General features: G+C 40.5%; 1 protein-coding gene across 2 annotated transcripts in view; it reads right to left on the bottom strand.

The window, feature by feature from the left end:
* The window catches only part of LOC122994397 (zinc finger E-box-binding homeobox 1-like), a 72,058-nt gene extending 63,380 nt beyond the window's left edge, over positions 1 to 8,678 (bottom strand). Inside the window, exon 1 of one of the 2 annotated variants that reach the window (XM_044369077.1) lies at positions 8,541 to 8,678. In XM_044369077.1, the coding sequence (XP_044225012.1) occupies positions 8,541 to 8,598 (58 nt within the window). In that variant the 5' untranslated portion in view covers positions 8,599 to 8,678. Of the gene's footprint in view, positions 1 to 6,949; positions 7,075 to 8,540 lie in introns of those variants that run through there. The other variant, XM_044369078.1, reaches the window with a different exon arrangement.
* Positions 8,679 to 13,778: the final 5,100 nt, after the last annotated feature.

The raw sequence follows: 13,778 nt of genomic DNA, 5'->3' as shown, positions 1-13,778 counted from the left end.
CATTTTGCATTTAATGTAGGAGGTGCATCAATTTTTAAATGGCATTGTAAGTTTAGAGAAGGACTCGGCTCGACTGTAATCTTAATTCAATTTAACACTCCGGACTTAGAACAGAAAAAACAAAAACAAATGTCTTGTACCTCTTCAACCTCAGCACTGCACTATCACTTCCTGTTAAGTTTGTCTTAAATGACATCATAGCCACACAGACTATATATTTTGGGCAACATTTTTTTAAAATATTATCCAGAAAGAACATCTTGAATGTTGAATTACAAGTGCCGTTTATCCTTTAATTGAGTCAGGGGTTAATGACCTGCTACTCTGCTAACAAATGTACAAAAAAGGGACATATATATATATATATATATATATATATATATATATATATATATATATATATATATTCACTCTGACACATCCAGTGATGGTCTGATAAGTGACACTGGTGCACAACAGTGAAGAAGTTAGCTTTACTATTACATGTATTCAGTGTTTTGTAGTGATTTGATTCCCAAAAATTGTGTATGTTTCTGTAATCCGAACGCAGCGCAGAGCTAAAACACGCCAAACACTGAAACTTAGTGAGCATCCACGTTCTGTTTTCACACGATCATTGACATCACCGGGCTACTAATGATTTTCACTCGCACACCGTATGAGCACGATGACACCCTATGTAATCGTGAAATCGACTAGTGGCGAGGTCACTGACAGTTGAACCGTGGTCCGGGTCCGCAGCCAGACGCCGTCCTATCCGGATCCAGACCTATAACTGATAAATTATTGAGGATTATTAAATATTGATGGATCATTTTTTTTATCTTAAGTCTTTTACAACACTGGTTTAGCAGCCCAGGAAACTCACAGACCGCTTGCATGCATTGTAAATCATGTCACGTGACGCTACTCGGCCAATCGAACAAGTGCGTTCCGATAAGCGTCGCGGCTCGAGTCGGAGAAATAAGTGAGTCAGGGAGAAGTAATTTCACATGTCGTGCTCTAGAAAGAGAAAAGTAGAGCTTTTAATCAAGAATGGACAGACTCTTACATGTTCATTCTTCCCTTGAGCTGCTCAAAACCAGTATGTCTCATATGTCTCCCTCCGCCACCCTCCCCTTCCCCCTCATGTGTTCTGTGATGTAACACAGCTCCGAGGCTGCTAGATTGACCTCTGACCTCTCTGTGGAGGAACCGGGTGGGTGGGTGGGTGCGTCTGTGAGTGGTGGTGGTGGTGGTGGTGGTGGGTTCTCTTCTAAAAATCGGTGTTGTCAACGCTGGAGAGATAGACGACTTTCAGACACCTAGATCTTGAGTTTCAAACGCCACACAATTAGTTTGCTCTCAGTTTCGTATTCAATCAGAGGGCAGAGCATCATTTCCCTTTCACCTCAACTAAAAATAAGTCTCATGTGAGCGTTCCACCTGCATTGCAATAAGCACTGCGTTAGTCATTTGTCATGTGATTTGAGGTTACTTTCGCAATATGTGATTTTGCATTTCAGGGGTTCGGAAATGCCGGAGTAATGTGGACGCTACACATAAACATAGCAACAGTTATGCTAAACAAAAATGTGTTGAATGTAGCTATAGTCTAACTCTCCAACTTTCCCAAACACATCCTGAACATTAACAATGGATATCGCTGCTGCCTTTGGCTTATGACTCCATTAAAAAAACCATCAGATTAACCACAAAAAGTTGATATTTTGGAGGTTTAAGCTTTTCACTGGAAGGAAATTAGTTGTTAAGTGACTATTTATACCAGCCATGCTATTCTGTTTTGTTGCCTCTCTACTGAATCAGTATCACATCCATGTTTGCTTTACGCTTCAGTCGTCATACGATGCATAAAACGATCAGAGCTCTGGATTCTTTTATCTGTTTGAACCTGCTTTAAACGCTCTATAAGTCAGATGTGAGGGCGTATACAGTTTAAACCAGATGTGTATGTATTTCTTTGCCGGTATGATGAGTCATCTGCCTTCATTTCACCACGCCTGATCTGTCAAGGTGCCTTTATCAGCCGCTGTCATCTAATTGAAACGCAACAGCATCAGCAGGAACCGCTGCTTCTCCCTCACAGACACCGTGTTAATGCATGTAAATCCCGACGAGGAGGCCTGTGTGTTGTTATGCAAAGCCTGAAGGAAAGTAGCTGTTTCCCACCTTGATGCTAACACACACACACACACACACACATTGCTCAATTAGTCACAGCAGCAGCATCAGTGGCCCTAACGCACCTCCCCCTCTGGACCATAAAAGGCGATGGGAGGGGTTAATGCTGACTTGCTAAAGACATCCTGTAGTGCTTTGTCATTCCACAGGCCCATTTGTGTAAGGGAAAATAGCACACACACACACACACACACACACACACACAGAGCTCCAGGCTCTTTAGCACAAGGAGAAAGTAACATAAATGACCGACGATCACGGATCAATTAACAGCTACTGTCGACCACGACCACTTCTAATACCACTCAGGATCATTTCTCTCTGACGGTGCCATCTCCCACATAGAGTACAAGGATAGTACATGTCCATAAATATTCACATAAACATCAAATTGAAGGTAAAACTTTAATAATTAAAGAACAGTCCTCCATTTAAAACAGTTTGGTTGTAGCATGTGCAGACAAAAAAAAGGGCAGATTAAAGTCACAATAACAAGTTGGATTTCCTGTAATTGCATTCATTAAACGAAATTATACGACACGATAGCATCTATGACTTGATATCACACTAATCTAATGAGAGTACCCGGATAAAAACCGGGCCGATGACGAGGCACATTAGCTGCAAACAAATGCTCAGTATTACCTCGGAAGCAGCGAGCTCACATGACTCCTCTGCTCTGTAGGACAGCTGTAACTGGAGCACCTTAGGATGACTGCAAGAAAACGCTTCATTCATACATAAAAGACAAAAAGAGGCCTATAAACACGCTGCAGGGTTTTTTTTTTTTTTATATATTTAACCGTTTTTTTCCTTGAGGTGAGTGTGATTGTGTAAGAGCAACTGACTTTTTTTGAGCCTTGCCACAGTGTGTTACGGTCTAAGAAACACTGGTAAACAGAATATAGTCCTGCATTTGAAGCAATTAAGCTCAGTTTTTACGGGTCACGACCCTTATACGACGATGCACATCTGGCTTGTACGACGTGCAGTGCGGTACGGCTTTAGCATCTACAGGAGAGAGCTGGATAAATACTAGAACACACAAGAGAAAACGTTACTCATCTACACATCAAACCACAACAACAAACTGATCCGAGAGCAAATCACCAAAGAGACAGAGTGTTATCCTTTAAAACAGTGATTCAAAGCACTTTCACATCAACCAATGTCTACTTTCCTGACCTGATATGACTGATATACTACATCAGTCGGTGAAAAGAGACACCGAAAGCTGTTGAAAACACGGTTACTCGTCTGTCAAAGCAAAGAGTTATTATAAGATATGAAAATGAATAAAGCACTTCATCGGCTCAAAACAGGAAACCTCAACGTTCTCCACTCCGAAGTACCGTTTCCCCCCCAAAAAAAACTTCCAGAGGTCAGGCAGACAAGGCGCTGGTCAAGGCCCGTTCCCCTTGCTGGCTGGCTGGCTGGCTGGCTGGTACGTATGAGACGTCCAAGCCTGGGAGTAGGCCGCTGTGTTTATCCTGTCAAGGTATGTTAACACCAGGCCGCATTCCTGTAGTGCCTAAATTGCAGTGTGTTAGATTACAGTCCAGCTGAGAGCGTGCTCGTACACACACGCAGAGAAACACGCAGCACTTTGAAGCCAGCAGAGAGGCGTTGTATGACGAACCCGTGACCAAAGCGGCAGCAGCAGAAGCGGGCGGCGCACATGGAGGGCCGACACCTGCCATTTACAGGCGTTTAGCATGTGCGCCGGAGCTAAAAACAAGTTTGTTAAGGCTGCAGTTAAGCTGAAGGGGAAAAACTCTCTGCGCTTATTTCTGTACAAGGATGTAAATTCCAGCGTACAATGTAACAGAAAAATAAGTGCAAAGAGGGAAAAGTGAAGGTTGTCGGGGGGTCTCCGCAGGTCTATAGCTATAGATTACACCTGTTTCTTGATCTGCTTTTATACAGCAGCAAGTCATTTCTGCAGAGAAGAAGAGCAAGGCCGACTTTAAACTACTTTAACAAGAGGCGGATCTGGATCTGTGTTTACTCTTTAGTTCAGTTTTCTTGTATAGATGAGCAGAATACCATCTGAACTTTGGTGACACATTAGCAAAGCACCAGCACACCTTAAAATGAGTATTAAACAAACTCCAATGTGGCTCATTATGAATAAGACTATAACTAAAGGAACTTATTTCATCATATTAAGTTTTATGAGTATGAAGAGATGAGACTGACCCACAGGTTTTTGCTTATGCATAAAAAACTGAATCAAGGACAAACCGAAGTCTGAAATATCACATTCAGCTTTTTCTTTCATGTCTTCAACAGAGCAAAGACAGTGTTCAGTTTAAGTTACAGAGACTTGGATCAGATTTGTCTCTGACCAGCAGGGACGACAGGCTACCAAACCAATCAAGTATCACTTTGGTTAACGAGTTCTTGTTGACTTGCAGTACAGCCGGGCGATGTGAGAGTAAAACCACAAAAAATGCAACATGCCAACTTTTATACTACGGTTTGGTCCGAAAGGAAACCGACAGCGGGTGTGAATGTAACCTTAACACGTATTGTTTTAAGATGCAAAGCTGTTATTGACCATGTACATCACGCTCTTTCATAATTTAGTATCCTGTGGCTAATATGATGTGATTTGGAGACAGAAATGTGTGATATCTGTCATGTGCTGCCTCATGATGTCCTCTGACTGTATTCATCCAGCAAAATCTTTAAGAAAGTAAAGAAAGAGGATGTTAAAGCTGGAGGAGGCAACTTTGGAGACACCAGCAGGAGTAAGATAGATTCTGAAAGTATCCCAGCCCCTCCCTTCAGGCCTCCACCCAAAACTGAACCCCCAAAAACACTTCTACTTTCATTTTTTTTTTTAAATGAGCCTGGAAGCCGACAACAAAGTCTAACTTAACTTGTTATCATGTTATATGTCACTTGTTATACGGTAACTATCAAACATAGAGAAATGTCCTCCCCTCGTCCGAGTAACGTCTTTGTACCCCCTCATGGAAGTGTTTGAACAGCTGTTCTTCCCATCGGTGTCTAAACGCCGGTTTACGTGATTGGCCACGAGTGCACAAGTAGACAAGCACGTAGGCTATCCAGTCATTTCATGAGGGCCAAATGAAATGATTGGACGGGCTTATTACAGGCCTGCGACAGCCACAAATACCAGATTTTTTTTTTTTGTCAGAGCATTTGATTTATTGATTGTTGTTAGGATGTGAAGAGAATTTGAACAAATATAACAAAAAGTGCTTCTAAAATAAATTGCCTACCCTAGCTTTAAGAGTACAACTACCATGATAAATCAATTTATGAATTACTTGTTTTCAATATCAATTAATTGTTAAAGTAATAAGTTAAATCATTCTTTGGTTCCAGCTTCTTAAATGTGAAGATTTGCTTCTGTACTGTGGTTCAGACAAAACATGAATGATTTGAATATGTTGCCTTGGGCTGAGTTCATACAATACTACAATTACTAATACGATACTAATACAGTTATTTTTTGACATTTTTTAGACAAACTAATGGATTAATAGAGAAAATAAGTGGCAGATCATTCATGAAAGTAACGATGAAAGACTTGCCTCTATAATAACTGAAACATGAAAGTGTTTAAAGTCAATCTACAGTCACCTGAGTAATATCAGTTATTATCAGTATAAACCAGGATGGGATACAGTTTCAGGTAAACCAACTGACTTCTGATATATATATATATATATAGGAGAGTTCATCCCCCATTAGGCTGGCATTCACACTGAAGCCAGTACAGTACCAAATGATGTGAACATATGAACTGTTTAAGGACATTGCAAGCACATAATTAAAGCTTTTGTGACAGTATAGTTGATTGTATCTGCAGCTGTGTGCCTCATCGCGGTGATGACAGGCTGGAGGTCATGGTACATTAGCACCAGCTAAAATGTTTGGCTCATCAGCTCTTTTTGAAATTCACAAAGCTGTGAAGCTGAAGCTGTTTCATGTGGATGAAACTCATAAAAAAAAAAAAAATACGCCTTTTGCTGATGCAAGGTGAATATAATGAAAACGAGACGAAAACGAGAAGCATGTGAGTTTCACCTGCAACAGATCAAAGCGGTGCGCACTGAAATCACAGCACCTTTTGCCATCTTGATTGTGCGCCCCGTTACACGGACCAGGATGCGCTCCTTGCACATTATAGGGGCATTTAACGTTATATTTTTGGTAAGTAAACTAAATGAGACGCTCAGGGAATATTTCCATTCAGTGTTTGTGCCATTCACGCCGAGAATATCACCGGGAAATCGGTTAAAATACACCTTTAAAGGTGTTGCATCACCTTGCGTACCTGGCTGTCTCCGGTCCAGAAAAAAAACAGCAACCCCGCCTTCACTGCAGTAATGGTACTGACCGCCATTCCCTTCCGCACACCGCTCAGGAAATTGTATAACGAATTACCGCAACACAATAGATGGAAACGAGAGGTTTGACTGTGAGTCGTAAGCACTGATAATACACACGGTGGGGGAATAACTAGAGGAATAACCACCTTATGCACCGCTCATTTTCCGCGCACACAGACACACACACACAGCTGCAAGCTGCACTCGACCAAAACCAACCAACCGGTGCACAAAAATACACGAAAAAGGGAAGATAAAACATGCACAAGTGGGTCAGAAATGCGTGTCGATGAGAGAGATAAATCCCGCGAGAATGAAGGGAAGGCGAGCATCCATGCGAAGCTGGCATGGCACACGGTGAAAAACTACAAAAAAAAAAAAAAAAAAAATATCATCTCTACCTGCACAAGTTGACATTTGGAGCGGTTTTTCCTGGCTCCTCATGAGACGCAGAGCCTTTAGGAAACGGCGAGCGGATCCGGATCCGTCAACGGTGGAGAGCCGCAGGTGTTATTTCTGTCTATTTCTAGGCCATTTGTCAGCCCCCGTTATCCGCGTTCAGGTAAACATGATGATGATGATGGTGATGATGATGATGGCTCCTGTACGGACGCACCGAGTCACCGTCGTGTCGTCAGCAGGAGGAAAAAAAAGGTGCTTTCCAGCCCCTCGGCTCACACACATCAAGCCTCATAACGGTGACCAAAAAGAATATATTCATGGTTTTACTTTTTTTATTGGCTGATACGATGTAACAGGGGGAGAGTACAGGTGAGAAACCGTCCAATGAGGGACGCTGACACCTAAGGGTTGTCTAAATTTAAAGTTAAACCAACAACCTAGATTTATACTCTACTTTTATAGTATTTAATTCATAACTTTGACTTATTTTTATATTGACATCATAAAGATAAACTCTCTTTGGGTGATTACAGCATTATTACAGATACAAACATCACTAAGTAAACAATGACAACCACAGATACACTTTAAGTCCATATTAGGTACCAAAACCGAATATAAAGGTGCAAAAAGCAATGGTCGAAATTGTGCAAGAGGAGCAATTTGCTGGATAATCAACATAAAACACGCTCAATTAATTAAAAAGCTTAATTAATGATGCCAAGCTGGTGCAGGCAATGAGGAAACGCATGCATTCAGATAAAAAAGTAAAATGCCACATCCACTTCTGGAGAATCAATAATTTTCACTCTTACCTTAAACAAGGAAACATGTGCTGTTGCAGTTGTAGCAGGGAGGGGTGAGGTGGAGATAAAATAAACATCCCATGTCTTTACCATCACCGGAGCAGCATTGCATTGACCAGACCAAAGCCCATGCAAAAAAAAAAAAAAAAAAAAAAAAAAAAAAAAAAACCCGCATGCATTCACCGCAACAGCGCTATTCACCATCCGGACGTCAAAACAAGCAGCTAAAGTTGAATTATTCTGAAAGGCAATGAGAAACTGTGTCGTCCGGGGCCGAGAGAGCAGCAAGTTAGCACGAAACTAACCCCGCAACCTCGCCCTAAAAAAAAAAAAAAAAAAAAAAAAAAACCTACACAGTCAACTACAAACTGCGCTCAACGGGCCACGTTGTTATGTGAAAGCAGCGCAACCTGCCGCCAAGTGTTGCTGCGGGTGGAAAAGTGGCAGACAAGTAGAGAAACATGAAGAAAGGAAAGTGTAAGAAACTAAAAACAAAAAATGCGCACTTAAGTATGAAGCGTTACCCGAGTTATTATAGCAGCCGGATAACGGTGCACTCGGCCGGGCGGCCCCGTGCACCGCTAGGCGGAGAGAGAGAGGAGCCAGCCAGGTATAACGGTACACCACCACACTGGGATATGAACACACTAACACTCCCAAAAACTCCCTCAAACGTGGTCCAACTCACTCCCAAGAAGTCTCCAGAAGGAGTTTACCGAGTGAAAAGCTCCCCTGCAGCCCGCCCGGAGCGCTCAGCGGCGGTCGCGGAGGAGTTTGGACTTACCGCTGCTCCTCTTCGGGTTCGCCTGTTTTCTGCGCTTACACCTGGGGCCATCCGCCATGATCCTCTCGCTGAGTCTGAAACGCAGCCGCTCGCGAGTCACCTCCTCCCTCCTCCCTCCTGTCTCTCCTCCTCCTCCTCCTCCTCCGCCTCACCCCTCCTCCCCTCTCCCCCGCAAAACACCTGGTTTGCGACACACTGGCCGCTTTTACGGCATCACCTACTCAAACACCTCAGCACATGGCCCCTCCTACTGGCCGCACATGGGTGTGTGAGTGTGTGTGTGTGCTCGGAGAGATGTTTCCAAGCGGTGGTCCTGCAGCTCTGCCCGGGTCGGCCCGAGACTCTCTCTGCTGCTCCTGACTGCTGAAAAAAAGAAAAATATAACCGCAAGGTGGTCCTCCACAGGTGAATGTAGAGCTGTAGTTAAAGAGCAGAACTAAAAGGAAATAAATGAGTGATAAGCAGTGGGAGAGGAGGTTATTCACTCACTTTATTTGCGTAAATAGCAATACTACAAGGAAAAATACTATATTACAAGTGAAAGGTCTGCATGAAAAGACATAGTACATAAGTATTAGTAGCAAAATGTAGTGAAAGTATTAAAAGTAGTTAGTCCCTCTGACCAGTGGTGGAAGACGTACTCAGATCTTTTACTTAAGTAAAAGTACCAATACAACAATATAAAAATACTCTATTACAAGTAAAATTCCCGATTGAAAAATCATATTTAAGTAAAAGTACATAAGTATTAGCAGCAAAATGTTGTTAAAGTATTGCAGTAAAAGTAGTGGTTTGGTCCCTCTGACTGATATATTATTATATATGACATCATTAGATTATTAATACTGAAACATCAGTGTTAGAGCAGCATGTTACTGTTGTAGCTGCTGGAGGTGGAGCTAGTTTCAACCACTTTATATACAGTCAGCTAGTTTAGTCCAGTGGTTCCCAACCTAGGGGTCGGGCCCCTCCAAAGGGGTCACCAGATAAATCTGAGGGGTCATGAGATGATTAATGGGAGAGGAAAAAAGAAAAAACAAAGTTCTGATACACAAATCTGTTTTTAGCTGTTGGACTTTTTCTCTAATCTTTGATTTTTGGTGAAATATTGGATCATTTGAACATTTATTAAAATGAAAGCATGTGAGAAGTTTAGAGGGAAAAATCACTATTTGATGGAGCTGTTGACAACTCATAGACATCTGAAATGTGACCCCGACTACACACTGCTTTTAGTAAGACGTCAAAAGCCAAAAAAAGTTGGAAACCACTGGTTTCATCTTTAACAATGTGTTGTATTTTAAAAGCTTGTTATATTATCCATTGTGTCACATCTCCATCTGAAAAGTAACTAAAGCTGTCAAATAAATGTAGTGGAGTAGAAAGTAGCATAAAATGGAAATATTAGAGTACAAGTACCTCAAAATTGTACCTATGTACAGTACTTGAGTAAAAAAACTAAGTTACTCTTGACTAATGGTATTCAGTACTGCAAAATTAAAAGTTTTTACATTTTGCAAAGTATTAGCAAAATGTAGCAGATTAGAAGTTTTCTTTATGTCGTTACATTGCCTGTGTTTTGAATATTGAATGTCATGTGACTTACTGTGATTAGTCTGAGCTTTTTTTTTTTTTTTTTTTGATGTACTGCTTGGTAACTACAGCTGTACTGCATATCTGAAAACTTCAAGACAGAGCAAAAAGTCAAATATCCAACAAAATGAAACTTACAGCATATCTAGTGTCAAATTATATTTAACAATGGATGTTTACTCCCTTACTGTTCCTTTTATTTTATGCATATTTTACTTTACAAGCACAAAATAATAACACACAATAACATCCCCTACCCAAATAACATTACGCTGCAAAACAAAACACCAGGTCCTGATCACTGTCTCTACAAAAATTAATGGAAAAGGTTCCAGATTTCTCAGAATTTGTCCAACATTTGTTTCAGGTCGTATGTCAGTCTCTCCAAAGCTATTAGGGAGGAAATCTGGGAAAGCCACATTTCCTCAGTAGGAGTGTGAGAGCTGCCTCACCTCCAGATGATGCTCCCACACTGATTTCGATGAGTCATATGATGAAGGAACCACATGGAATAAAAAGGCTTCAAGGGTATGCTGCCTAATAAATTGTGTAATTGGATACTGAAAAACAGCAAAGGTTTAAGTTTTGAAATATCCTTCTTAAAATACTAAAAGGGTTGAAAGTAAAAATTGTCAATGCACAAAAATGGCCACTGTGAGTGTTACATTATATATTATGTTATTGGATTGGCTGATGTATTAATGTGCAAGTAGTAGTATTTAAATAATAGTGTAATTATATAACAGTATTTTACTGTTATAGTTGGTCAACTTGGACCTAATTGTAATTGTTTTAATACTGTTTTATTTACACTGTTGGTTCGTTTAATCTGTAACAATACATCATATTTTATGAGCTAATCATATGTTTTTTTATATTTGTGAAATAACTGTTGCTGTCAAATAAATGTAGTAGAGTAAAAAGCGCAACTATTCCCTGTGAAATGTTGTTAGTATTAAGTAGGATGAAATGGAAATACTCAAGTAAAGTACAAGTACCTCCACTTTGTACTCAAGTACAGTAATTGAATAAAATTCCAATATTCAGAATACACAACTATGACTAATGCTTCCTCAATATGAGGATGTCCTTTTGGGTCAACTTACAGTCTCTTTACATGTCCAATTAGGCAATAAAGCCCAAAAATGAATCTAAAAAAACCTCTTTGTATGTTACATTACACTACTAATTTTAGATTTTCAGTTGATTTGACTTTATACAGTATATGGTCTTTTATATAGGTTTATTGAATCTCAGTTTAATTGTAACTATCCAAAATCTGTCAAATTTAACATTTTGGTTATATATTTTACAAATAAGTAAGTTTTGTCTGTGATCAATCATTTAAAAAGTGTCTTCTTCCTGTTTTGTGCTGCATATAAATCCTCTTTTATGTCATAATCAACATATTGTCTGCCAACTCTAATCCAGTCAGACACAATGTAAAATGTGTAATAGAGGCTAGCAGTTACCTTCTCAGTGGTAACTGTGTTTGTTTACCATAAACACATGTTTAAGATTTGATTAAAAAATGCAGCATGTGACACAATCAATTGTTAAAATGTCAAGAGATATGTGCTTACATATACTGTACATAGATCACGGTTTTGTCCTCAGCAGGGACAGAAGTTCAATGACAGTTCACATCAGGTCAGGGGAGCGGCCTTTACACCCCCGTCAAGCTATTCTTGTACCTGCCGATGATCAGGTTTCCAGCTCAGACAGGTGCTGCCGAACGCTGTGCAAGCCTCTCACAACCAGCAAGCTTCCTTTGGGGGTATCACAACTCTGTGTTGAGGACGGGGGATGAAATTAGACTGGAGAGGCTCAGTAGGGGGACAGAAAGGTTGAGATGATATGCATGCTTCATTGTTGGTGAGGTGCATTCAGCTAGCTGCCTGACTCAACAGTGCCCTTATGAATAAGCTTGGATTGTGTAGGTTTTATCCTGAAGGAAAACATGTGGAGCAAAAACGCTTTATTGTTAATGTGCTGCTGCAATGAGCCACTTATCACTTAGCAGTTTAAAGTCTTAACGCTCAATGCTCTTAAGGTCTAATGTTCTTATATTACCCCAGCTTGAAAGAAGTTTAAGTTTGTTATTTACACCTGTGCTTCTCCAACTTATAACATGTCAAACAAGCATCAACACAAAATCTATTACAATTTTGATAATTAATTAATTGCTTTCTGTTCAGAGCTTCACATACACATGATTTGTTTTATTAAGTTGAATGTGTTGGGATTGTTTTGTACTTGTATATTGTTTTACAGACTACCACATGAGTTCTGAATAGTAGTAGTTAGTGGAAATAGTCAAGTAGGCAACAGTCAATTACATGGGGAGGTAATTATTAACTGAAGTGGCAGCACACAGTTTTAGGCTCAGCTTGAAGACTGTCAGAGATTTGTTTTCCACATATTTTGAGTTTTAACTGTTTTAACTATGGAAGCATTAAGACTTTGGTTACTGTGTTAAAGGGGACATAACATGCTTTATGTGGGTTTCTGTCATTTATATACTGTTATAATGTTGGATATCTTTGTTAAACATGGTCAAAGTTGCAAAACTTGAGCATATGTGAAAATGCTGCAAAAAACAGGGCTTCAGCTTTCTTTGAATGCTTCATTTGCAAAGTTACCTGTGCTTCCTCCTCATGATGATGTTAGATCGAGTGCATGCCCACAAATAGCCAGCCGTTCTGTTGTCTTTGTTGCTAAGGTTGTTCCACATGCTTCTTGCGTCGTCCACTCACATTTTTCGAATCAGAGGTCAGGCTCGAACGTGTACGGATGTATTTGAGTAGCTTACGTTTTGAGTAAAGGGGAAACAGAAAAAAGAAGTGAAAAAGTGACAAAGAAGTGAAAACCTAGTACTGCTGTTTGTTTACAAAAAGCCTCCGGTTTGGTGGAAGTCTGTCAAGGGACAGCTTCCAGGAGCTGGCCAATCAGAACAGAGTGGGCTCATCGGCAGGAGAGCCTTAAAGAGACAGGAGCTAAAACTGCCTGTTTCAAACAGAGGATGAACTGAGGGGCTGCAGAAGGGGGTATTCAGACCGACATTATTCCTCTCATTCATTTGAATGGGCGAAGTCCGTTGACACAGCAGGGGTGCCACCGCAACTTGGCAAAAAAACGAAGCAGTTGTCCAGCAAAAAAGTTGAACGGGGCTCAACTTTTGTTGCAAAGCAACCCAACATCATCTGGCTGGTCCCACATACGTGCAAGCGCATAGTCCAGGTGGATTACTTTGTAACGTGAACACCATACTTGACTGTTTACCTCGTGATAGTTGCAAGAAAAGATAAAACAGTTGCTGCCATCAAACTTTCCAGAATTGTAAAATTATTACAAACCACTGTGGCCAATATAAAATAAATAAGGATTTTCTTGCACCATAAATCATGCAAAGATATTCCAGTAGAGCCCCCAAATAAAAATATAGACCTTGAAATGTGCATGATATGTCCCCTTTAAGTGCTCATGCATCTAAGGAACCACACGTGCACACAGACTAGTGTAAATGTACCTAAAAATAAAGATTAATTTTAGGAATTAAATCCATGTTTGTGGGCATTCTTACTGTTACCCCACAGCAATCACAATCTGGGATCCCCCTCTGACCCCCCCTTGCACAACACCAGT

Source organism: Thunnus albacares, chromosome 12, assembly GCF_914725855.1.
Source record: "Thunnus albacares chromosome 12, fThuAlb1.1, whole genome shotgun sequence".
In the NCBI taxonomy this organism is placed as follows: Eukaryota; Metazoa; Chordata; class Actinopteri; order Scombriformes; family Scombridae; genus Thunnus; species Thunnus albacares.
The sequence above is the reverse complement of the archived record's forward strand: the minus strand, read 5'-3'. Positions and strand labels throughout refer to the sequence as shown.